At 40.8% G+C, this 25,842-nt stretch overlaps 1 protein-coding gene across 1 annotated transcript in view; it reads right to left on the bottom strand.

Annotated features, from left to right (window-relative positions):
• Positions 1–2,075: 2,075 nt before the first annotated feature.
• Positions 2,076–25,842, bottom strand: part of nalf1b (NALCN channel auxiliary factor 1b) — an 86,283-nt gene continuing 62,516 nt past the window's right edge. Inside the window, exons 2-3 of the mRNA XM_074659058.1 lie at positions 7,254–7,425; positions 2,076–3,060 (exon numbers count right to left, since the gene is read on the bottom strand). Coding sequence (XP_074515159.1) covers positions 2,759–3,060; positions 7,254–7,425 — 474 coding nt within the window. The 3' untranslated portion in view covers positions 2,076–2,758. The remainder of the gene's footprint in view (positions 3,061–7,253; positions 7,426–25,842) is intronic.

The raw sequence follows: 25,842 nt of genomic DNA, 5'->3' as shown, positions 1-25,842 counted from the left end.
AACTATTTATACTTGAACAGCAGGGAGAGAGAGAAGAACCAATGCTCTTAAGGCAGAGGAGACAAAGGAACCTTCAGTAGTTTATGTTGCCGACATTTATTTTGACTGGATAGTACCTTTAAAATCTAAAATAACAAAAGCTTCTTTGTCTGGAGCAACAAGGGAATAACATGTATTGATCCAGTGCTGTAATCCTGATGTCAGTTACCTTTGCTGAGCAGTGTTGCTAAAATAAAAGTGACCACAGTCTGAATGGGGTTTTGGTAAAACGCCTGAAATAATATCTTTGGTTAAGACAAGCTTAACACAGTTTCATGTTTGTTCTATGAGATAAAATTATCCTATCTGTGCTTTTTAAGTTGCTAACAAGTGGATAACTCTTTAAAAACTGAACAGCAGAAGATATTGCAAAATGGTCATATATTACCCGACCTTGAATAGCTGACAGTTATTCCAGGTATACTTTAGTATTATTAAAAGGTGATGAGCCTCAAATGACCAACATAAAGATCCCCTGACCCTCCTAATTTTGTCAGCATGTTAACTAAAAGCTTTCTACAGGTTCTTTGGCATCTAACGTGCTTCTGCCTCGTCTTTTGTTCATCTTTATTCAAAACACCTGAGGAGTGCAAATCCTGATGCTTCAGTTTAGCGTCTTTAAACCATCATCGTTCAACACATCATACGCAGCCTTGTTAGAATATCCAGATGGCAGTGAAAAATATTTTTATTTTAATTGTTTTTAAGTGTTTAAGTATTGTCAATGTGTTATTATGTAAAATTTTTCAGATTCAGATTTTGTTCTTTTGGCTCAGCCGTATCGTAGCGATAACCTGAAGCTTAAACGATGGTTTAATACAGCTTGGCTCTTACTTTTATAGTTTTGGCTGTCAACTTCACTGCAATGAAGTCCAATGGCAATAAAATCAAGCGGTCAGATGACATGTATTAAATATGTATTATAAAAAAGTAAATTAAGTTTAGCCAGACTATCTGAATCATTGTATTTGGTGTCAAAACTGAGAGTGAGTTCACCCAAAATGTTTATAGCAATCCTTCATTGCACAGGAAAACCTTCTGTGCAAACTCAGCCTTCATTTCATTCACCTGCCATATAAGAAAGCAAGGTGCCGTGATATAGGGAATGGGAATCGAAGCGGAGCACTCTGACTATCATTATATATCACCGGTCTATTCATCTGTCATCTGTCAATCGTTCTTCACCAGAAATGTATAAAGTATGTGCGAAAGATTAATATCCATATAAAGAGAAGCTGACAGAGAGAAAGTGGCCATATATTACACTTACACATTGAAGTTAGTTTATGATATTGATCCTTAAGAATTAGGAGTACCTTGACAGCTTGCAACCCATTACGGTCACTGATGCGTTTTAGCGTTAGTGAACACCTGTCAGCAGTTCAAAATGTGTTAATCTTTGGAGGCCGATGTCCGATTTATAAACGGTTTGGTATATGACATTAAGATCTACAAGCCAAATGCCAACAACACAATCATCCGGACAATGTAATAATGTTAACTGATTACTAATAAAACGCTGGCTAATACTGCATGATGACATGACTGGATGTTATATATACTATAATTCTCCTTTTGAATCTTATTCACTGTGCAGTATTTTGTGTTCTCTTTTGACACTTGCAGTAAACAGCCAGCGGATGGCACTCTTATCCTTTATCCTCCAAAAAATGAAGGACTTTCTGTCTGTCAAAGCTATAAAAATAGATCCCAAAGTTGTACTTAAATTGAGATATCAATGTTGGTGACATTTAGAGGAATAAATGCGTCCTGTTTGTTCCTGCTGTGTTTCACAGTTTAGCCAGGTGTTAGCTTTTTTTTACTGAATCTAATTACAGAAATGTTTTTGATCCTTTAAAACAGTGTTAATATGTGAATATTATCTCACAAAACAAAGTGTAGGAAAACCATGAAGCTGTGTTAAACACAGTGTTTTATGACGGACATCAGAACCACATTCAGTGAAGTTTTAATGGGACTGTGGCCAACAAACGAGCACAGCAGAGCTAAGTGACACCAGGGAGGTGTGTGTGGGGGGGGGGGGCGGACATCGTCGCTGCACCAGCCTGGTAGCTAGACTTTTAGGGTACATGTCAGCAACACACACTCATCATCTCTCTCTCACACACACACACACACACACACACACGTATAAAGACATGCACGCCCACGCCCACGCATACTCGCACACAAATCTAGAAACACAAACCATCGCACACACACTTGCAGCTAATTATTTTTTTTACACATTATCTGTCTTATTTAGAGAACACATTTTCTTCCTGTATGAGAGAACCAGAAACAAACACAAAGAATGAACATTAGAAAGAGAATATGATTGTGTTATTCCATAGTCAGCCAGTGCAACAGAAACCAATAATTGGAACACAGTGTAAAAAAGCGTAGTGAGAGAAACTCAGCCGTGGGGAAGCCGACCTTCCCACTCAACAAAGGCTGTGGCATTGTCCCCTTTCTATCTAAGGGACCGGTCGAGTCCCTTAGTATGTCTGTTTGTTTACTTATTTATTTGTTTTGATTGATTTGTGTGTCTTTCGTCTCAAAGCGTCCCACGTTTTCCATTTGCCAGAAAGCGTTGCAGAATGTCCACAGGCAACACAGCTCCAGCCGCTTGCACAACTGTGGCTGTATTTTTCCACACCGGTTGCCATGGTGAGGGAATCCCCCACCCCGACAACCTCACCTCCTCCTGGCAGCTCTATCACTCCTCGTTGGCAGGGCTCTCCTCCAGAGGCGTGATGGCGGGGAGGCCCAGTCCTGTTGCATTGTGGGATGCAGTGAGGCTGGCAACAGTGTGTAGGAGGACGAGGACCAGCAGGCAGAGTTTGAGCCGGCTGTTACACAGTCTGCAGGCTGCCGAGGAGCTGAGGGAGGTACGGTGCTGGCATGGCGGGTGAGTTCTTTTCAGGGTCCCCCGGGAACGGTTGTCCACTTTCAAGTCCCACTGCACGTCGCAGCACTCTGCATTCGGGTCAACACCTGATGGATAGTCCTCCAGCAGCCCTGGGTGGTGGTGGTGGTGGAGACATAAAACAGTCAGCTCACACGTTGTCTTAAAGATGCTACATGTAACATTTTTCTATATTAATCCTTCATGTCTCTAAGAAAACAGTATTGCTGCTTGTCCAGCCACTCCCGCAAGCACTGCTTTGAAAACCAAGACATAAAAGACAATAACAACAACGAACCTCAGTGAGAATATATCTATTTGTACTTCATCAATCATCAAAATGTTTCTTGACTGCTCTGTAATATGACATTACTATATGTTTATGAACTTCCGCACATGCTCATCAGATTTTTAGTGTCCCCTAAAAACATCTTTTGTGTGTTAACTCAGTTCTGTTTGACTGTTTGATTTGCAGCGTTTCTTGTGATGTATTTATGGCAGATGCTATTAGCACCTAGGTGTCAGTAGCCAACAACTCTATTTGCACCCAACCCAGGTGTACATTACATACTGTATATGTACAGTATGTACTGTATGTATATTTTTCCTAAACCTAACCATGTAGTTTTAGTGCTTAAACCTAACCAAACTGCAACTGAAAATAATAATTTCAAAAACAGAAAATAAAAAGTCAACTAAGTGAAAAAACAGGCTTTTCATGGGACTCAAACTCCAGTCTCCAAGGATTAAAGTTTGACCCATTCATTCACCACAACTACTATTTACTAATTACTACTACTATTACCAGCTGTAAATAGTCAAATAGCGGCCATGTGACTATTTTCACTCTGGTGAAAATATACACTCTGTTTATTTATTTGCAGCTGGTGCAATTTTCAAGCACAATGCAAAAAATGCAATGGTTACAGCTTTTCAAATATCAACGTATCAATCAATATCAATATCAATATTTGTAGTATTTTAATATAGTCAAATTAATGTCCTTGGGTTTTGGACTGCTGTTAGACAAAACAAGCTGTGTGAATATGTCACCTTGGGCTTTGGAAAATTCCCATATATTCTGACATTTTATAGATCAAACAATGAATTGATTAATGAGTATTAACAATAATGCAGCCCTTTTGCAGTATTCTAAAGTTTCTTAATGTGACAATTGTGTGTTTTGTTCATTTCATGTGTTTTCTTACAGTGCACTGAGCACCCAGCAGCAACCAGGTTGTAATAAATGTGTGATTTCTTTATTCTATGTGCTGCACCTCTAATGTCTCTTTTCTTTTCTGCTCAGCAACCTAATTGAATTACTGTAATTACAGTCTTACCTTTGCAACTTGGCCTACAGATTCACTTTAGAAGAGCTTCTGATGTATGGATTCCATATATTTGTCCAAAAATATACAGTAGTTTGTGCTTTCTTTTAAGAAACATGAAAACGTAAAATACAAATTGAAGATGTATTCAATATAGAAACAAAAGCATTATGCATCCAAATGAACTGCACTGACACAAGGACTGAAATCACAAACAGCTGTGTGACACTCTCTCCAATGAAGTACAGGGGGTTTGTCAGAGTGCATGCTAATGTGAGGAGTGAACGTTGAAGGAGTGTGTGCCCACTCAGCACAGTTTGACTGTCAACAGCTTAACTGTGACAAGAGGAACCGTGTAATTACTGCAACTTTCCTTTTAGAGCGACCACGTTTGCAGAGTTATTGACAAAATACACACATGCACATACATGTAGAGGTGAAAGGCACAACCTGAAAGTGCTGCAATAGCTGCTGTCATCTCACTCATTTACTTATTCACCCACATACTTGATATGTCTTGCCCTGTACTTCAGCTTGTGTAGAATTGAATTGAATTGATGGTATAACCTTTCTACTGCATAAAAAGTGTCTAAAAAGTTTGGTCATAGTCTAGAAAAGCCCAAAACCAATCTAAGTGATCCAATTGACTAAGTGTTTAGTCAAATCCTGATATAGTTTACTCTAATGTGCCATAGATCGCCATAATTTTGACTCAAACCCACATACTAGCACTTTGAATGTGTATTAATCTACTATGCAGCTGAAAAAAGTCCCTGACAAATGTACTATTCACTCCTATTTGAGACATTTGCCAAAAACTATAGTGCCCAGCTGGTTTAGGAAATTATTTAACCTTTTTTTGAAAAACAAAATAAAAACTAATACACAGTATATATGACCTGTTTTTAAAGATTCAAATGTGGTCCAAGAGCCACAGACAGGCTGGTGAAATCAGAAACTATTTAGAGATGGACACAGAGTTGGTGTTGGTCTTTTGTTGATAATAACAAAAAATATAGAATATTGCCAGCCTTATCCTTCAATTTCAAAGAGCGTCAATAGCAGCCTTGTTTAGTATTCTTCATAAATACATAAATCAGTGCAAATGACCAATTGAAAAAAATGTACACAAATAAGAAACACAAACACTACTTTTAATTTAATCTTGGGAAGGGCTCATTGCATGGGTGGAATACGGTCTCAAAAAATTACAAAATGCAAGTCTCCCTCAAAAATAATCCAAGGTACACTGTAGAGTTTGAACAAAGTTAAAGGGACTGTTTGTAACTTTTTAAGCGTATAAATGTAGCGGGTAGGCACACATGCGCGTTCGCATATGTGCGCTCACGTGTGGCCGGAGCCTCGTCTCAGCTGCCTGCTCTCCTTCGCTCAGACAGCGCGCTCGTCCTCGCTGTCTCGCTCCACCTATAGACGTGAACGCGCGCTCACTCCACACTGCAGAAGAGTTAGTTTAGCTCTGAGAATATCTAGTGAATGTACGGTGGACGTTTGTGCAGAAATAAATGCTGCAGCTCCTCCAGACCAACAGAGGTTTTCCGTGTCTTGTAAAGTGACGGGGCTCCTCAACGAGTTACGTTATCGTCTCGTGTGCCGGGTGCCGGTGTCTTCGGCTACCGGCTGCGGTCGGGAGGCGATAACGTCACTCGTTGAGGAGCCCCGCTGCTGAAGCCTGCGCTGAGCATGAAAAGCCAACACTAGGATCAGCATTTATTCATGGAGAGACCTTCGTCTGGTCAGCTAACATTACTGCCAAGCAGCTGAAATATAGAGTGATATTGTGGTTTTAGCTGACGTGTGTCGCCTCACTGTTTTGAGCGATGCTCGTTCATGTCTATTTAGAGCAAGCAAGCGCGAGCTCGACGCTGACTTTCGTTGATTTCAAGGCCACAGGTGTCGCTGTTAAGCAGCATTTCTGAATCTTACAAATAGTCCCTTTAAAATGCCTTTATTTTTCATGGCAATAATTGTTTAAAATGACCAACGCGTTGCGACCAACAAAGGTCTTCATCAGGGTCACTGTCAGCATTCAGCAGTAGCTTGCACACCTGTATTGTGTTGCACTAATCAGTAGAGTGGGAGGGTGGTTCTCCATCAATGTGCAAGCCTATTGGTCGAAAAAACAAGGAAATGACACATCATCAATTGATGTGGAGAACCACCCTCCCACTCTACTGATTAGTGTAACACAATATAGGTGTGCAAGCTACTGCTGAATGCTGACAGTGACCCTGATGAAGACCTGTGACCAACTTTGTTCAAACACTACAGTGTGCTACTCCATTGTCTTCACTACTTTTCATTTATTCTGCCATGCTGTACATGAACGTAACCTGATGCTCAACATGACCACCAGAGAGCAGCATCAACATGTGATGTAAATGTGTGTTTTTATTAATCATGTTCTGGGGACACAAATCTGCTCACACAGTAATACTGTGCCCCCACTCACTCACTCACTCACTCACCGTCCATGCATGTGGAGACAAAAATCTGGTCCTGACAAGGTTAACCATTTATTTGTGTGTATGTGTGGGTGTCCAGGGTTGGAAATAAGCTCTGCATTCACTAACAGTTCAGTACAGATACAGACTTATTGTTACAGTCCTCCATTGTACAGATGCCTCTTGATGCTGTGAGTAGTATGTGTTGTTATGGTGTATCACCCTGTTAGTCTGGTGATTAAACAGAACCTCTTATAACTGTAAAGTCACAAGTGTTCACTGTATCATTCAGCAAGACACTACGTCAACTATGTGCTCACTGTGTGTTCACCCGTTGTACAATAAGTTACTCAGGCCAAGAGGTTAGAGGAAGCTTGTTACTTATAGATTTGAATCCCAGGATTTGGGGAAGTAATGCTCTTTCTTTATGGTAAGAAGAAGGTTTAAAGAAAACAAACACAGAAGCTATAAAAACCAACAGAAGAACGCATAAACTGTAAGATGATTTTTTTGTACCTGTGCATATAAAACTGGGGCTGCCTCCATGAATGAGATCATCATTGTCGGGCAGGACGAAGGGGCACCGCTGCTGCACCTCCAGGCAGTACTGACCACAGGGGATTCGCTTACTGCAGTGCATCTGGGTGGTCTGGAAGTACTGAGAACACAGCCAGGGCTTATAAACCATCTAGGTGGGAGACAGAGAGGTGAGGGGCAGGGGTGAGATAGAGAGAGAGAGACAGGTGGAGGGGGGGTGCAGAGAGAGGATATCGATGAGTTAGGGAGGGTTGCATTTGGATGAAACACTCACACATGCACACTCTCACATGTACTGTATGTGCATCATCCACGACCTCTACAGCTATTGATTCACGCAGGACTGAACAGACATCCTGGTGATGCTGATATCCACTGTTTAATGAATGTGGCTGTTGCCGGGCAGTCGTCACTTTGTCAGTCAATATACAGTATTACCCAACCGCCTCCCCAGAACAACTGAGGATCATTGGGTAGTCTACCGCGGTTGCATTTCACAATTTTCAGAAGGATAACTGGTTCTCAGGAGCTCAAACAGAGCGTTTCAGACAGAGGGTGAGAAAAGTAAAGTGTTTTTTTAACATTATGTTTCTAGTAGAAACCAAAACTACAAGTATGAACCTGAAAATAAGCATAATAAGACCTCTATAAAGTCACAATTTGTTATCCTAATGTTAACACATTAGTACCCCCACAACTAAAAATCCTAACAAACGATAAAAAACAATCACTCTCAAATGAATGCAGGGACTAATAGATAATAAATACATCTCAGTTACAGTACAGTTTTACAAAGCTATTTAGGATTTGTTTATATCAGCCATTTAAATGAGAATCAAACAAAAGTTGTCTCCGTGACAACTGAGCAAACTCCGGTTGAAAGATTCAGAAAAAGCTATTACTGTAAGTGTGCCTTCAAAAATCAAAACACCGAATTGGATGATATCACTACCAACTCTTTAAATACAATATCAACAGTAGACAGCAACCTCAGTTATTAATGGTATCTGATGCTGATATATTTGTTTACATTGTAAACACAGCAGATAAACCAGCTTATATTTTGAATTATCATCAGTTCACTAACATTTAATAACACAAACAGTGGTGTTGTGTTAAAACAAACTGCATTGTAAGTTATGCATGTGAGATTAGCTCATTTGTACAGTACAAGGTCAAAACAGGGCCTATATTATGTAATGTTGTTGTGTGTATGCGGTAATTTGTTAGATTTCTCACTCATTTTCGCAACTCTACAAGTGCACAAGTGGGGACAAATGATTTACTTAGCACCTTATTTTTCTTTTCTCACGCAATAAGCTGGTCGCCTCATGCGGCATTATCACCTGCAGCAATTTGCTGGTATTTCCTGTGAAACACTCCAGGGACTGTGAGGCAAGCTAGCACCTGCTATGAGCTAATCATCGCGCCTAAAAACAATGCACCAAACCATAGATCACATCAGTCCCCCATAGATACTCAGAGCTTCTTCTGGATGACATGCATAAATACCAACAAAAAAATCCCTCATCAAAGAAGAAATACACACAAGCACACAAAAGGAATGATTATTCATACAAGTCGGAAATATACTAATCAGAAATGTAATAAGACAGGGGGACAAAAATAGACTGCATGTAGTATAAGATGTAGATGGTTGCAATCCAGCCAAGCTGTAAGTAATGTAAAGCAGAGGAGAGGACAAGAGCTGATGATGATAATGATATGTGGACTTCATTAAACATCATTAATGGGCTTATTATTAAAACTGTTTTGCACATTGGAGGCGCTGACATTTCCTTTTGCATTACTATATAAGGCATAGATAAAGCACTGTCACGCATTCTGCAAAAATGTTTCTAGACTGCTCTGTAAAATGGCATTAGTATATGTGTGTGTGTGTGTGTGTGTGTGTTATTTTACAAATAAGTCTGCATATAAGTGGGAAAAAGTGAACGCAATATGTGATTCAAAGAAGGAAAGAGAAATGCATTAGGAAACTATTCTTAGATATTATCTTTGATTCATGTTTGCATATGATTTCGAATTTGAGTAGGGGCACATTACTGTAAGTTAAAATGTCACCGGAATAACAAAAAGGAGTTAAACAATTGCCTTGACTGTGATAAGTACCTATTGTCTGGTACTCACATGTCCTCTGTGCTTCTAATGGCCTCACTGAGATGTCATTTTGTAGCATCCGTAATTCCTCACATCATTATATCATTATGTAAATATTGCTTCAACATAACATAGTAACTGCTCGGCTGAATCATCCGTCATGCCTAATGTAGACTGAGAGGCATATACTATATGCATGACTGAACACGTGCACATACGGACATTCTGCACACGCACAGATACTGTACAGTAAATTGCTGCGCGCCAATAATTAGATTTGCAGCTGAAGATAAGGTCGCACACACACACACACACACTCTGGCCTTCTCTCTAATCTACCACCGTATGAATGTCACAAATGAAAATGTGGTCACATTACCTAATGTCTATACAGCATTAGATCAATATTTCAAAATTATCAACATGCTGTGAGTCTGTGTGAGAGTGCACGGTTGCCTTTTGCATTTTGCTTGTGCAACACATTTTCCACCTCATGTCCTCTTGTTCCCGGTGTTTGGACAACTTTTCATCCTGTAGCTGTCAGCACGGGGAGATAAAGACAAACTGGGCGAAATTCAGCAACGTATCACATTACACTAAACAACGTCACTAGCAATGAGTGTCAAGTAGTGTCTGCTTTTGTATTTATCAGACGTTTCCCCTACTCTGCAGAATCTCAGAAGACAGTGTTAAAGTCAAGGTCTGTCTGGTCATTTGCACTGAGGCTCACACATGAATCAAAAAAAAGAAAATCGAAAGCTGAATAATCAATAACAACACAACTGAAGATATTAGCTTTAAATAGCGCCTAAAGTAGCCCCTTAGCTTTGACTTGAGCCTTACGTCAGAATTCACACCCAGTTTGACTGTTATCAGCTCAAATGTGCATTATCAGTCGTTATGAACATTGCAGATGTGGGTCAGTAGGAGCCTGCTACACCTGCTACGTTGTAAAAGTGAAAGCGAAACTTAAAAGCAACACATTCTAAAATGTTGTGAAGCTGAATGAAACATTATGTTTTGAACATAAATGAAACCGCTTTTTTAGGGTTTAGGCAAAAACAACAGTAAAGTAACAAGAAAAATATTGTGTTTTGGCTTTAAATTACTGTTTTAAAAGTGAAAGTGAAACTTTAGGTTGACAACCACACATTTTTGTAAGCACTGTGTTTTGTGTTCCATCCATCGACCCCGACATCCACCCCATTAAACTCTGTCTATACTAAAACGCCTGACTTCCGCTTTCGTTCTTGTCATAATTACTACAGCCTTTAGAGGTCGTCTTCTTTTATTCCATCTTTTGGTGATCGCCCATGTGAATCAATAAAAAAACCTATTAAAGGGGTTTATTTCACAACAATGACCCGCTAGCTGTACATTATCCCGATTATTACTGTATATGGCTACTTATTTAAGAAATCAATAATTTGACACAAAAACGATCCGCCAGAGTCCGACATCAGAACTGCGCCCATAGCAACGGTCTGTTATACATAACAACGTTCTGCTATAAAGAAATAACAGACCGTAGAACGCTGTGAGTGACCAATCAGAATCGAGTATTCAACAAAGCCGTGTACTGTAATAATGCCCCGATAACGTTCTAACCACCTGGAATTAAAGTCAGTGTTCGGTAACGCTTATTTACAAGGACAATGAACTAGATCTAGGTGACACCTAGAAGATTCGACTAGAACAAAAAAGGGCGACTGCGTCCCGTGAGCCTGCCAGTCAGCAGAACATCTGTCTGAAGTACAACAGATGTGGTGCAGAAACCCACGTCTCTTCTTGGCCCTTTGCCACATAGTCTTGTCCTTTTGCACTCAGAGCCAGTTAGTGAAGCCCACTGCTGCTGCTGTATACGAGATCTCCACTCCCTCAACCATCAGTCTACTGTAGACCCATGATTTATCATCCTGCTGTCAAATCTCAGAGAGGGAGAAGAGACATCGAGTGAGGGAGGCAGAGGAGTGTCATGATAGAGATAGTGGTAGGATGGACTCTTTCTCTCCTTTATTTAACTTTTATCCAATCTGATGTGTTCTTTCAACCCCCGTGGGAAGGAAGTGAAATACTGCCTTCTCCTCAATCACCGACTCAGTGGGTTAGAGGTCAGCCAGCTGGCTCTCAGATTTTAATTCACCTTTTTTTTCTGTCAGCTTTCACATCCTTTTACGTCTCCCATTCGCTTTTGCTGTCTGAACTCCTGTCATTGTGTCATCTTTCCCGTTGAGGGTGCGACTGCGACACAGTCTCACAATACAGGCCTCGGGATTTGATTTGCTATTGATGATTTTACCATAAACTATCAGATAGAAGCACACCCAAAAAACAATGGCAGCGAACTGCAATGTACTACAATGGATCACAACACTAATTCATTACTGTATGTATCAGTATTCATTTATGAAGGGTAGCCCACGATAATTAACATCAGTGCATTGTAATTAACAACATTCATGTTCACCATTCTTTAAATTTAAGATAAAACACCACACCAGCACAACAACATAGTTGTGTTACACTCACTGCTCTGTCGCTTTGAGTTTCTCTTTTTAACAGGACTGTTCTCATTCACTCATTATTTGCAATCATTTCTACTTTGCTGTTTTTTCCATCCTTGCCATGCATCTGTGTGGGGTGGGAAATGTAAATTGCTTTGGATAAAAGCTCCTGTCAAATGAAGGTATATAATTTTCTCCAAGTACCTTAGTTGGTCACAAATGCAATCAAAGTCAATGGAAAAAAAAAAGAGTGGAGGTGAACAGATTCAGGTGTGCTCTCGGCATTTCAGGTGAAAACACATCTGCTAAAGCTGAAAATGACAACGACGCCTTCAGTAAATATTTGTGGTCATCTGAATTTGATGACTCCACGAGTACCCTTACAAAAAATAAGTTTATTCAAGTGTGCTATTAATGTACTTCTTTTGAAATAAGAACTTTCAGTTTACTTTTTATGTACTTATCAGAGATATACTTAACAAAATTATACTTAAGTATACTTGGCTTATACCGACAAGTATACAGAAAAGTCTAGGTGTACTTGGCAAGTATACAGAAGAGTCCAAGTATACTTGGCTTATACTGAAAAGTATACAGAAAAGTATAAGTATATTTGACTAAGTACTATAAGTTAAAGGCAGGGTTGATGATGTTATCCAGTATACACTATTTGTTATATTGGTTGAAATGGTCTTTACACACCCGACAGCGATCCACTACTTATGAGCTCTGAAAAAGGACCGTAAAGAGCCGTCATCTGTAGCTGCTGTAATCCTGTAAAAACGTCTACCAATCACTGCCTCGCGGTCCGCTAGGAAAGAAACGATCAGATGCCTCCCTGCCTCCCTGCTCGTACTCTACCCTTGGCGTGCACCAGCCTGAACTCAAAACACGTCGCCAAAATGACATCCTGACACATTTGGTCTTAGAAACACATTTTTCCAGACACATGCCAGGAAAATTAGGCAAGATATGAAAACATATCCCAAAAATATGAGCATGAGAAGATCAACAAGTACTGAAATACCATATGACCTGCCACAAAGGTGGACCTGACCCAGAGAACAGGATAGGGCATGGAATAATGAAAAGAGGAGTGATTAAATGTCCATAACCAGATGTATCCTGTTTACAATACCTGCAGTAAAAACTATTAACCTAGTAGTTCACTGAGAGTATACTTTCATAAATTAAAAAGTGGGCTACAAGTTTAACAAACAGTATACCTATAAGTTCACTTGTAGTATAGTTCATGTGATAGTTGCAGTACAAAATACAACTTGGATGTAAACTAGTTGTGTACTCAAAGTTTACTACTCTTACATTTAAAGTATACTACCACAAGTATACTACTAGTACACTAAGTATACTTCTTTTTTGTAAGGGTATACAGAGAGATATCAGCAGATAAGAGAGGGTCAGTGCAGTCACATAGAGTTGGTGCTTTTTGTAACACTTAAAGTCAGTCAGGAAACTCGTTCATTGTTTGTGACAAGAAGACTAAAAACACTCCAGTGGTCAAAGCGAGCTGAAAGTTTGAAATCTGAAAATAACAACTGATAGCTGATCCAATCTGCAGCGCTACAATGCGTATCATTTTTGTACCGTAAACTATAATGCCCCAATATGTTGCTACCCCCCCTCCCCTCCCTGCTCTCCACTGGTTTGCTTGCCTGTTGTCTGCAGAGTTGAGACTCTGCTGTTTCCTGGATTGGATTATTTCACAACGATTAGACTAATCAGGTTGTAATTGATGGAAGGCCCTACCCTGCCCTGCGGTATTGGTTTTAAGTGGCCCCGGATGGCCCTGCCTTGTCAGTGCCTCGTCTTTAATGTTGTGGTTGTGGCTAAACTTGCTGACGGAGGCTGAGGGAACACACAGATTACTGCAACTCATTCCTCTCCAACATGCAGTGCAGTACAGTATAGCGCTGCAGACACACATAAACACATGCAGAGTCTTATGAGCCGCCTCGTCAATTACAACTAACACAGCCATTCACTGCTTCACTGCATTGAGGCTATCCTCTTTTCTTTTATCCCTATTTTCTGCTCAGCTTATTTAAATGATCCTCAGCTTAAATAATGGCCCAGTGTGTGTACAGCAAAATAGCCTTAGCATGCTTTTAAGTTGTGTCCGACTGGGGCATGGGAGTAAAACAACAGAAGGAAATGATGAAATAATTGTGAAAGCCTCATCATCTCTCTGCTTTTTACCGATTTTCACAGGAAAATACACTGATTTTATTTTGGTTTTCTGATTCTGACACTGGTTTAAACTGATTACCACCCAGATTTTGTCTCCACGCACTGCTGCAAAAAGTACTTTACAGTCAACAACCACCGTTAAGAAAATCTTTGGAGACAGAAAATGCAAATGCATCATATTCCCTCTATGAGTATGTAAATGGTTAAACTAGAGAATGTTTTCGAATATTCTACAGCGATACGTTTAAAAATGTAGTTTTGTATTATTGAAATGAATAAATGGACCCTATGTACTGCATACTGTCCACAGAAAAAATTTAATTTCCTACAGTATATGCTATCCACCAAAGCACAGATTATCATTCTGCCTTCTCTCCACAGTGGTGGATGAAATGAGCAGTCCATTCAAGCAGTGACAGCAAGGCAGTCCAAGATGTAAGGGGTCAAGTAGAGGTCGTGGTTTAGTAGGAGCCAGCATGTAAACTATCACTTTAACTCCTACAGCAGCGGTAGCAGCAAAGCCCCCATGGGAGTTCCGCTACGAGATGCGGGGCTGAAGGGGTCAAATCGCAAAGGTTACATCACATATAATCTGAAAAACAACATCCGTATCCACATATGTAAACAAACAAGTGTGCATGGCTAAACACAGCAGTAAGTCAATGGATGTAATCGAGCGTGAACTCAAACACAGAGAAAAAACAAACCGCGGGTCTCTGCGAGGAAAAGCGCATGTATAATCAGTTCAATATCATTGCAGAACTACCCTGATAACATTTAATTGGCTGTGATGCGCATTTCCTTTTATGTACAGCGAAAACATGCATGTGTGTATGTTGACTAGCCCGGGGCGCCAGCACCTGGCGAGCACACAAACAGTGTCAACAGCAGTTACATAGAGAAATGTCACGTAACTAATGATCCAAACAACAAAAACCGACTGGAATAAACAGGCAGGTTTAACCAAGGTGGATAGAGGAGCCAATGAGAACGTAATAGTAAAACAAAAAAAAGGACGAGCGAGGCTGCCGGCAGACTGATGCCACGACGCAATACATTGATTGAAAGGGAAGTGGCGCAGAAAGCACTCATGCAACTCCCTGAGAGGCACCTATTCAATTACATTCAGGTTATATTTGAATGACTGTGTGGACACATGAGGCCTGGTTTCTCATTATGACCCACCTGCTGTTTGACGCGGAAGCACAAACAGCAAACACACACAGACACACACACACACACATATGCAATCACGAACAGCTAAATATCTTTTAATATGGGCTGCTCATTTGGCAAACAAAAGCCATGCTAATGTAATTACCACACACCAAGGACATAGAGTATTATATTGAGTGAGGTTATTAAAAGGAGAACGAAGCCAAACAAATAGAGAGACAGGGGGGGGACATGTGTGTAAAAATAGACAACAGACAGCTCCAAGTTCACCCGGCTGTTATCCTGAGACGTTTGACAGGTTTCACTGTGATTCTCAGTGAAAAGGGGGAAAAATACGACAAGCTCTATGAGTGCTGAATCGCAAAATAGCAGCGGTACAGGGATACATGAAAAATGAATGAATGAAAGATACGGTCATGGCAGTGAGTGAATTAATAATGAAAGAAGTGTTCACCGCCTACAAGAGTGTCAGGTGGTGCAGGTGTGAGCCTCGGAGACGATCCGTTTCAGGTCCCAGTGTCAGGGTGTCATTCTGTCTGGACCACTTGATAAAGTTATCACCTAGCTCCTGTCACACACACACATTTATAAACATGTGAGCAGTGTGAGAAAAATGGTGGAGTGTTTGAAGAGTGAAATGTCATTTATTGTTACTCTATGAAGGGGGGGAATGTCTCAGTGGTTATAGTCTCCCTCTCTGTTTGGTGTGGAGTCGAGCCAATAAGCACAGTGCTGAAGGACTTGTGGTTACACCTGAGTAATCTGGGCCTTATTCACGGGTCAACTCACTTTTAGGCAAGACTCTAGATTTAGATATACTCATGGTTCCCAGAGAATGAATCCTGATGTTGATTCCTCAGACATTTCCTCTATAGGACAACCAGCAGGTTGACATAACAAACAAAGCTTAGCAAAAGTGCAATCAGGGAGACCGTCTTCATGCTTACTATATTTATTTACACTCTCTCCCTCTCTCTCTCTCTCTCTCTTGAATTTTCCACATCATGTTCCTGCAAATGTTTTCACAATACAAATCTTTCTCTTCATATGAAATGAAGGGTCTGTCCACTGAAATGCTACAGGACTTTTAATTTGAAATGGATACAGAAAGTATTGAGTTTGTATTAACAGCATAATGCCATGATAAAAATTCGACAGGGCAAACAGGAGCATATCAGAAAAGAAGGAAGCTTCATACTAAAATTTGTATATATATATATATATAAATATATATATATATTCGATCCAAGATGCCTGATTCGACAGCCAATCTCACAGTCGAATCATCACAGTGGCAGGAAAATGTGGTTATGAAACAAAGGATCGTTCCATTTGGGCTATATGGGTGTGCTTAAAGTCTGATTTTACATAGAATTGCTTGGTTTCCCCCAATAAATCATGATATATATATATATATATATATATAGCCTATTTTGGTGTAAATATCAGCATATAAATAATACTGTTAATAAATATTTGAAAATAACTTGTATTTTCAATCAATGTCCTTAGTGTGTGTTAATAAATCACCATGTAAACTAAGTTGCACTATCCAAATCTGTGGGAGCAGAATCTTGGCGATAGCCTCAGAAAAGCTAAATAAAAACAACATAAGGCTACAGTTACAACATTAAAGAATACATTTATTAATCGGAGCACTCATATAAGAACATAGCACTAGTTAAGCGCTAAATATATTTTGCATTTATGAACGATCAAGGTCGAAAGTTATATTCACAACCATGAAAAGCAAGCAGACAGTCCGTCTATCGATGTCCTCCGCCCTGTTTCAGTACTCTGGACGGCACCACACCTAGACACCCACCACTTACACACAACAAACAGCGCTGTCCCCTCGTTGCATCGGTCCCAGAGAAAATGGATTGGGACACGTCTTATTATAAAATACATTCTTATGCCACGTCAAGAAGACAAATTGTGTAATTGGGTGTTTCAGCTCTTTTGACTGGTGTGGAAAAAATGGAAGTCAATGTGGCAAATGAGAATATGCATCAATGAGGGATCAGTCGACAATAGGCGAGGCTTGACCAACCACATTTGACTAACTTTGACACCCCTAATAAATGCCTGTCTCTAATATAAGCCTGCTTCAAATAAAGGCCTGGCACCCTCGGCAGCTCAGGTAACTAAATGGTAAAATGTCGCGCAGCAAAAACACTCGCGCCTATTTATTTTGAAAGAGCAACAGCAAATGGGGAAACTCCAACACATGACTGGCCAATGGTGTAACTTCATCACTCGGCAACTTCATCACTCACTCAGTCTGGGACAAACTTTCATATTGGTAGGGTTGGCTCCGCTTTGCTGGTACCCTGCACAGACATGTGTTGATTGTGGTACTTTTAAACCCTAAAAACTAAAAACGCCTCTATGAGAATACAGATAGTAGATACAGAGAGAGTGATGGAGAAAGGTACGTCAATGAGAAGTGATGGATGAAGACGAAAGAGTATCTCCAAGGAGCACATCCATATGCACCAAACATTTGCCCTGAAACTCATTTTGTTGATGAATCGAGGTTATCTGGATGTAATTCATCGCCACTGTCATGCTGACACACTGATAATTAATTTGACAAAGATAATTATCAGCAAGATGGACCTACTGTGAGTGAGAGTGATGAATCAACACCCACTGCAGTCACTCAGCCTGCTGTTAGCTCTACTGGGCCATGCTTGTATGCATGTGTGTGTACCTGCAGCTCAGTTATCAACTCTCTCTCTCTGCCTCTGTGGGGTCCCATTCCTGCATCCCCAGCCATGCAAACCTGTTAAATACTGCAAGTAATCCCAGCAACAGACAACTGTTCCCCATAACCGCACAGTAACACAGGAAAATCCCTTTCTCTCCGGCTGCTACACATGCCTCCCCCCCCCACACCCTACCCCACCACCACTCCCCCTTGTCTCCCTCTGCAGTGTGTACTGCAGCAGTTGGATGAAAAATAGGAAGGGGGGGTTGGCGCAAGGTTGCCAGCAGAGACATAACAGATATACACACTCACCTTCAGACACACACTGTGCTGTGTGTGCTCTCCTTCTAGCTTTTGCTGTGCTATTTCTCTAGCTTGCTCTCTTTCTGTGTCTTTTGTGGGTAAAAACAAGCGCACACGGAGATGTAGAAAAGAGTTATAGAGACAGAGGGACGTTGGTGTCTTTACAGGTCTTTACAGTATTAATATCCTACAGCTGTCAGCTTGTTATCAGAGGGCTTTCCTGACCCTGCCAGGCCAGCCATGTCAGGCCCTGGGTAATCGGATCACTTGAAATTGTCCTAAATTGGTCAGTTGAATGCCTATTTGCTTTAAAGCTATCTTAATCAAATGGGCACAGATCAAGCATTTGCATATGTGTGCATCCACACGCACAAAACCTTTCCTTTAGTAACTGCCCTCAGATGTTTTGCTATTCAAATCTTCATAAAAAGAAAATCATTTCATCCGTGTTTATCTGGCGCAGGCATGAAAGATATAGTCGGAGAGAAAGGAGGGAGGAATCTTCAAAGGGTGTCACTGAAGTTTATCTCTGCTTCAGTGATTAATACGTATATGTTGTGTAGAGTTTAAGGCTTAACTGTCGGCTTTTCTCAACAGCATTGTTGCATTCTGTAACGATAGATCTCCAAGGTCATGGAGTAACCGCGTGTCAGCGTCCCTATTTGTGTTCCAGTCGTTTGTGCTTAAGTCAGCAAATCCTCCACGCTGCTGCTACAGTGTGACGCGACATCTCATGCATGAGCTAGTCTATACGTTTTAAAGATTACATCATAGTATCACTTATAAAAAAGGTAAAAAATAACAATGCTAAAAAACATTTTGCCATTTAAAGATATTTTAATAATTGTAATGTTCAGTGCAGCTAACAAAGTCCAAACATCTAATCATCATTTAACGCACATACAAGTGCATAAATACACACACACGCACACACGTACATGCACAATCTCTCGGAACACTGCAGAAAATCAGCGTTATCAACTGTTTAATTATCAGATAAGCACCAGAGCTGAGGAGGTCTTGTCTAGACAGGTCCAGCAACAAGCTGGCTGTGAACCCAAGACTGCTAAAGTACATCACACACACACGCACACATCCTGTATAGAGGCCAGCTCCACTGACAAGAGGTTTGACTCTGAACCTCTCAAAGAATCCATCCTGCTGACATTAAACCATACAATCAAACCCATAAACAACAGTCCTGAAATGAATTCTACTTTTGTGCAATTTCGGAACCCATCGGCTATCGGTCTGATGACAGATAAGCCTCTGGGGGCGAGGGACTATATTTCTAGTGTGTAGCCAGCGGATATCCGGGCCAAGACTTCCTTTTCCGTGCCCTGCTCATTGTTTACAGTCCGATTAGCAACTTGAGACTGGAGTTGGAGTTGAGAGAAGACGTGTGCGACCAGATTATTTCACAAGTAGCGAGTTTACAAGCTAACTTAAAACTAATAAAAAGCGAAATCATCGCCATCGCTGAAATTGTATTTCGGCCAATGCGTTTCGCCTCTCCACACGGACTGTTTAACTGCATTCAACCAACGCCATTCTACTCGGACTACAAACGGAAACCAGAACGCTTTCAATACCAAAACCTTGTCTCGTTGCCTACAGAACATATGAATGCAGAATCTGTTTATAGAGATTCATTTTTGTAAAGCTCGAAATGTTCAGTTTTTGTTGACATTGTGTCACAGAGGTTTTAATTTAACTAAATCTGTGGTCAGATACTAAAAGGTGTCTCAGATGCTTTGTAAATTCACATGCTTTACAGCATCCAGTGAGTGATTTTGGGTGACATTCAGTCCACAAGTTAGACTTTGCATCTGACATCGGACAAGTTCTACTGTCTTTATGACCTCATTTTTAATCTAGTAAATATGTTTCAATATAAGCATTTAAACATCGAGTAGTTGAGGTAAAAACAGATCACACATTTGGAGATAAATTCCACTACCCATGTGTCCTCAGACTTGGTTGGGGGACACATTAAACCCACTCAATTAAAAGTAGCTTGCAAATTAAATGGTGATTGATTATAATTTTATCATATTAAATGTTGAATCAAATTAAATGCAATTAAATTAAATATTCAAGTGTTAGAACCAATTTACCGAGATTGCATGATTTCACAGTGATCAAATGAAATTGTCAACAAATCATTTTATGATTATATTTGATCAGCCTGACATTTATTTATCAACACGAAAAGTTGATTCATTGCAATTTTACTTGCCACTGATTCTTTAAACTCATTGCTGCACTTAATACGGCTTTCAGCACCGCCTCATTTTATTCAATATCAGCTCAACTGTGTGTCACTCAAGCTGACATTTTACCACCCGTCAATGTGATGCATCTATGCACTTGATAATGAACATATCATTGGAAATGTCATGTGCACGTGCAAATTTACATGTGTCCTTTGCATGGAGCATAACACATTGTGATGGTCTCTTACAGAAGATTCAATGAAAACTCTCTTGAAATCTTTAGCATCTGTGTTGCTATAGTTACATGATGAACCATGTTGACGAACCCATGAAGTGCGTTGTATTTGGGATGGCAGAACAGAAATCTGACTGTAATATGATGGAGATGCTGTTGAGTTAAATAATCTGATCTTAAAAGCAGCCTTTAATTAAAGGTGTTAGTGATGGTAAAAAATCTAATTAACCATGAATGCAACATATTATTAACTAGCGATTCCACCCGTCATATCAGATTAGGCTACTATGGTGCACAGTGTATATAGTGATTGTACCTATTGGCTGTGCATACATATTTATAATGTGCATACACAAATATTTCATCTTGTATCCACACAGAGGTTGATGTATATGCCCCGCAGCCCTACATTAATATACAAAATGCTTTGTAAGTTTTGTCAGTTGGTGTTGCTTTCAACAACAGAGGCTGTGAAGAGGTACGTATGACAGTTTAGGTGAAACATTGCTTGATGAAGTGAGAAGCTGCCAGCTCGTGTCTGGGAAGCTGCTCTTCTAGCCAAGATTTCACTATATTCTGATGTTGCAGATTGCGAAACAGGACCACGAATGGCAGTCCTTAAAGGCATCATTCCCGACAGGATGTTTATTTGGTGTGTTTTTTGGAACGGCTCAGGTCCAACAAAACATGCTTTGTCAGCAGTGCTTCTGAGAAGATTGATTTCTAACAACATTATCCAAGAAAGAAGGAGCAAACTCAAGGACAAACTCCCATGTTGTGTTTATCTATGTGTATTATGTCCACATAGATGTACTGCACGCACACATGCATGCACAAACACTATGTGGAACACGTCACGGTGAACTCAAGCTCTCTGTTGTTGCAGTTTGAATCCTCATCATATAACCTAGAGTTTACAAAGCATTGCATTGATCAAAATAAGCTTTCCGTTTCCCACAGAGGAAGATGCAACGGCCAGAGAGGTCAGCCGTGCCTGTTTTAACTTCAATTAATCGAGTCACACACCCCTAAATCCCTCAGCATGTCTTCTCCTATCACTTCCCTCTCATTCCCATCTTCACTGGTTTCTCTGGTTACAGTGTGGCCTCCGCTAAAAGATCACTGATCTCTTCTTTTTTCACACATTCCTCCTCATCCGAAGCACATCTGTGCACAACAGACTCTTTCTAGCAACAGCACTACAGCACACAGGTATAGCTTTTCTTCTCAACTCCCTCTCCTGTCATAGCTTTCCATCTTTTCATGTTCTCTCTGATGTTTTCTTTTTTATCTCACACGTACAGTATGGACGGGGAAAGTGGGCCAGGATTGGCTGAATGTTTCGAAATGCGGGACGAAATTAGAAAGGAATGGTAGAATCCGATGGGGTCACATCGTCTGGGCCGAGCCTGAGACGTAGCCGCTTCGCTGCCCCCAATTAGACTAAAAACTACAGGCAGAAAGTCTGATGTATTCAACCAGGCCACATTCCGCCCGTGTGCTTCTATCTGTCAGAGAAAGAAAAGGAAGTGGGAGAGCAAGAGAGAAACGGGGAGATGCAAACATTAGAAGAGGAGGAAGGAGAGACTGAAGATAAATTGGTCAGCCCTCCCCCCACCACCTCTCTCCCTCCCCCTGCCTCCCTCTCTCTCTCTCTCTCTCTCTCTCTCGGGACTGCTGTGTGCGAGACTGCAGATAGATTCTGATGTTCTCATTTATGTCTTAATGATTGGGTTAGTATGCAGCTTGTGCTCTGCAATGCTGCGCTTAGACAGAAAGCGAGATCACAGAGGCACACAAGCATATACATGGCCGCTCATACACACATACGCTGCAAGACGAAAAGGCTTATAACAAGAGATGTAATGCATGCCGTGGCACATATGTGCTGCAGATGTATGTTTCAGTGGAGCCAGAGATGACACTTCATTTTGCAAAGCACACTTGCATTTGGTCCTATATCAATACAATTCTGCAGTACATTATTGTAAAATACACCACAGCTGAAGGGAAAGTACCAGACTCACGGATGGCCTTGGAGTGCACTCGTATGCAAAGAGGGGGATTGAGGTAAAAGAGAGGGAGGCAGACAAGAGAGAGATGGTACTTGTAATGACATGTCCTATCATCATGGGTGGTTAATGCTTGAAATTCCAGGATGAGCGTCCTTTTAGTAAACAGCCGTATCATTTGAATATTTCATTGAGGACAATTACAAGCTTGTTTACTTATTAATCTGATTGCCGCTGCCAGAATAAGCTGCAGCTCTGCTGTATCATGGAGAGAATGATAGTTTGTGCAAGCAGAGGAGAGCAGAGCAGAGCAGCCCCCACACTGCTGCTGGTAGGCCTACTGCAGGGGAAAGCATCACATTTACACTGAATTATAATGATAGCTTGGAGAATATCATCATGATCGAGTTATGCATCTAAGGCCTTAGAAGATATGCACCTAAATACATACTCAGTGTGTGTATCCATGACCACCGTACACTAGTAGGTAGAGAGCAGCACTGCTCTGACAAGAAAACGCTGGAAGCACAAACAGCTTTGAATGAAAAGCTAACATTTCAGAATCATACAAAAGTAACAGACTGTTTGCTAGAGCCCTCCCCCCAAACAGCGATTGTCCAATCATAGCTGAGCAGCAACTGTAACTAGGCACGGTAGGGCTGTCAAGCTTTAGATTACTAAAGGATAGATTAGGATAACATCAGCAGCTCTGCCCTGCTCTGTATTGGATTTGGGGACATTTACACAACATGAGAATGCCTCTTCCCATGTAAAAGTGAAAACGCAATAAAGCATTAATCTAACCGTGTTTTGTTGCTTGATCAAGTAGCCAAAGTTAGGGTATTTCTGTATATCGGAACAATTTATGTTTCCTTAATATTGTACCCGGGGTAACAATCTGCTTGTTTACCTCCATGTCATGATTCATCACCTGAAGATACTTTTTACATGGGACTGTTAAGCTTTAGTCTTGTGTCTTTTTTGCATCATTACACAGCACTCAGTTAATAGCCATCAAATGCATATTAAGACGGTTTTCCATGGTTCTCATTTTCATACGAGTCAGCTGGAAACATTAAAGAGGACCTATCATGCTCATTTCCAGGTGCATACTTGTATGTTGGGTTTCTACTAGAACATGTTTGCTTGCTTTAATGTTAAAAAAAACGCTTTACTTTTCTCATACCAGCTGTGCTGCAGCACCTCTTTTCACCCCAACGCTCAGTTTGACGGTTGGGGTCACCGGAAAAACCCAGTCTGCTCTGATTGGTCAGCTGACCCTCTGTTGTGATTGGTCAACCGAACCAAACTCTTCAGAATCCCCTCCAGCTCCGCTCTAACGGGCTTCATTTGAGGGCGTGCCAAATTAGCCGCTACGCAGGTATTATACAAATGTGTTACTTGGTGACATCACCACGTTACGGAAGAAAAGGCGGGACTTCATGCAAGGAGTTTCAGGCAGTTCAGGAGCTGTGGGGGAGTGTAGCTCTTCTTTGACGTGGACTTAGTGCTTTGTAATTTTTCAAGACCTTTTACGTGCACAAAAGAAATATATATATATATAACACACTAAAGGGGAGGGAAAAAGCATAAAAGCATAATAGGACCTCTTTAAAAAGTCACCTGGAGATGGAGTTTTCAACTAACTTATTGAGTTATTGTTATTTAGCTAGCTAGCTACAACTAAACCCTGCCAGCATGGCAGCAGTTGTCATCACAGCTGGCAAAATCAACAATCAGCATCTAAAACTTAAAACTATTCTTTTGTGTACTTTTGTCCAAAATCAAGGACCCATTATTTGAAAAATGTAAAAATACAAATTTTGAGTGGTAAATTTAGCACCGCTATCATTGTTAGCTGCAGCCATAGCAACAATAACTTAAGGGGGCGGGGCTTTACGATTGGTCAAATATGGCATATGTCTTATTTCGTGGTAAAAAAATATATATATATTTTCAATTGAATAATACATTTTATGATATAAAGGTAAACAGGCATAGAGAAGTAGGACAAGATGTTATTTTCCCAAAACAGCAACTTTGAAGATTAGAAAGGTTACAAAAAAAAAAGATATTAACAACAAGTGTTGACTGTCTTCGCACATCAGCAGGAAAATATAAAACAAAAAACATCTGACTGATGCTTGGGGTTTTTTTTTTTTTTGCTTCTCTGCTAGATTTAAACTGTATATGCACAAAAAGCTATATATATATGTTTCTCAGGTGAAGGTGGACCATATGTTCAGAGACCAAGCAATGGCAGGTCCATTAATCAAAGCTACATATCCCATTACAAGAGCATGTGTTGGAACACGGCTGCTCCTCAATACCTGCTTGCTTATTACAACTCAAGGGGCCCACTCAAACCACCTCGCCTGTCATCTCGTATCATCGATCTACACCGTGGTATCACATGTAACAGAATACACATTTAACACTCACAGTCAGAGAAAAACTGAGATAATGGGCGAGGGTGGAAGAGAAAGGTGGGTGTTTCACGGCTCTTCCTTCGCCCCTGTCCAATATTTATCTGAGACAAGAACATGGCTGTAATTCCATCGGGCTGTGATAACAAAATGGACCATCTAATAGCGTCATTGGCTGGGAGAGAGAGCGAGCCCGGGGGCCCGGCTCGCCACTGCTTAGGGGAGTTGATATATGAGAGGATGAGAGGAGAGCAGGAGGGAGGAGAGGAGCTTAGGGCCAGCAGCCGTTTCCCATTATAGTAACACTGCAATACCTGCAATACCCATGATCACTATGTTGTGTGTACAGCGCAGGTGCACAGCGTTTTACATAAATGGGGTGAGTGGAGCATGTGTGTAGCGGTGTCTGTGTGTGTGTGTGTACATTTCCCGAGGTCAGGCTCTTCATAATCCAGAGATTTTCCACTCTGCTGCATCCATTGTGAGGAGGAGAGAACACAGGAACTCTTGGTGCACTCTGCTCCACTTCCAAACACAAGCTCCATGTAACAAAGGCTAATACTACACTCCAGCCTCATCAAGTATATGTGTCCTCTTCAGCACTAATCACTGTCACCCACTCATAGAGAGGGCTTGCTTAATGAGGAACATTCT

This window comes from Sebastes fasciatus, chromosome 14, assembly GCF_043250625.1.
Source record: "Sebastes fasciatus isolate fSebFas1 chromosome 14, fSebFas1.pri, whole genome shotgun sequence".
Lineage (NCBI taxonomy): Eukaryota > Metazoa > Chordata > Actinopteri > Perciformes > Sebastidae > Sebastes > Sebastes fasciatus.
Note: the sequence above shows the minus strand (reverse complement) of the source record. Positions and strands in the feature narration are given on the sequence as shown.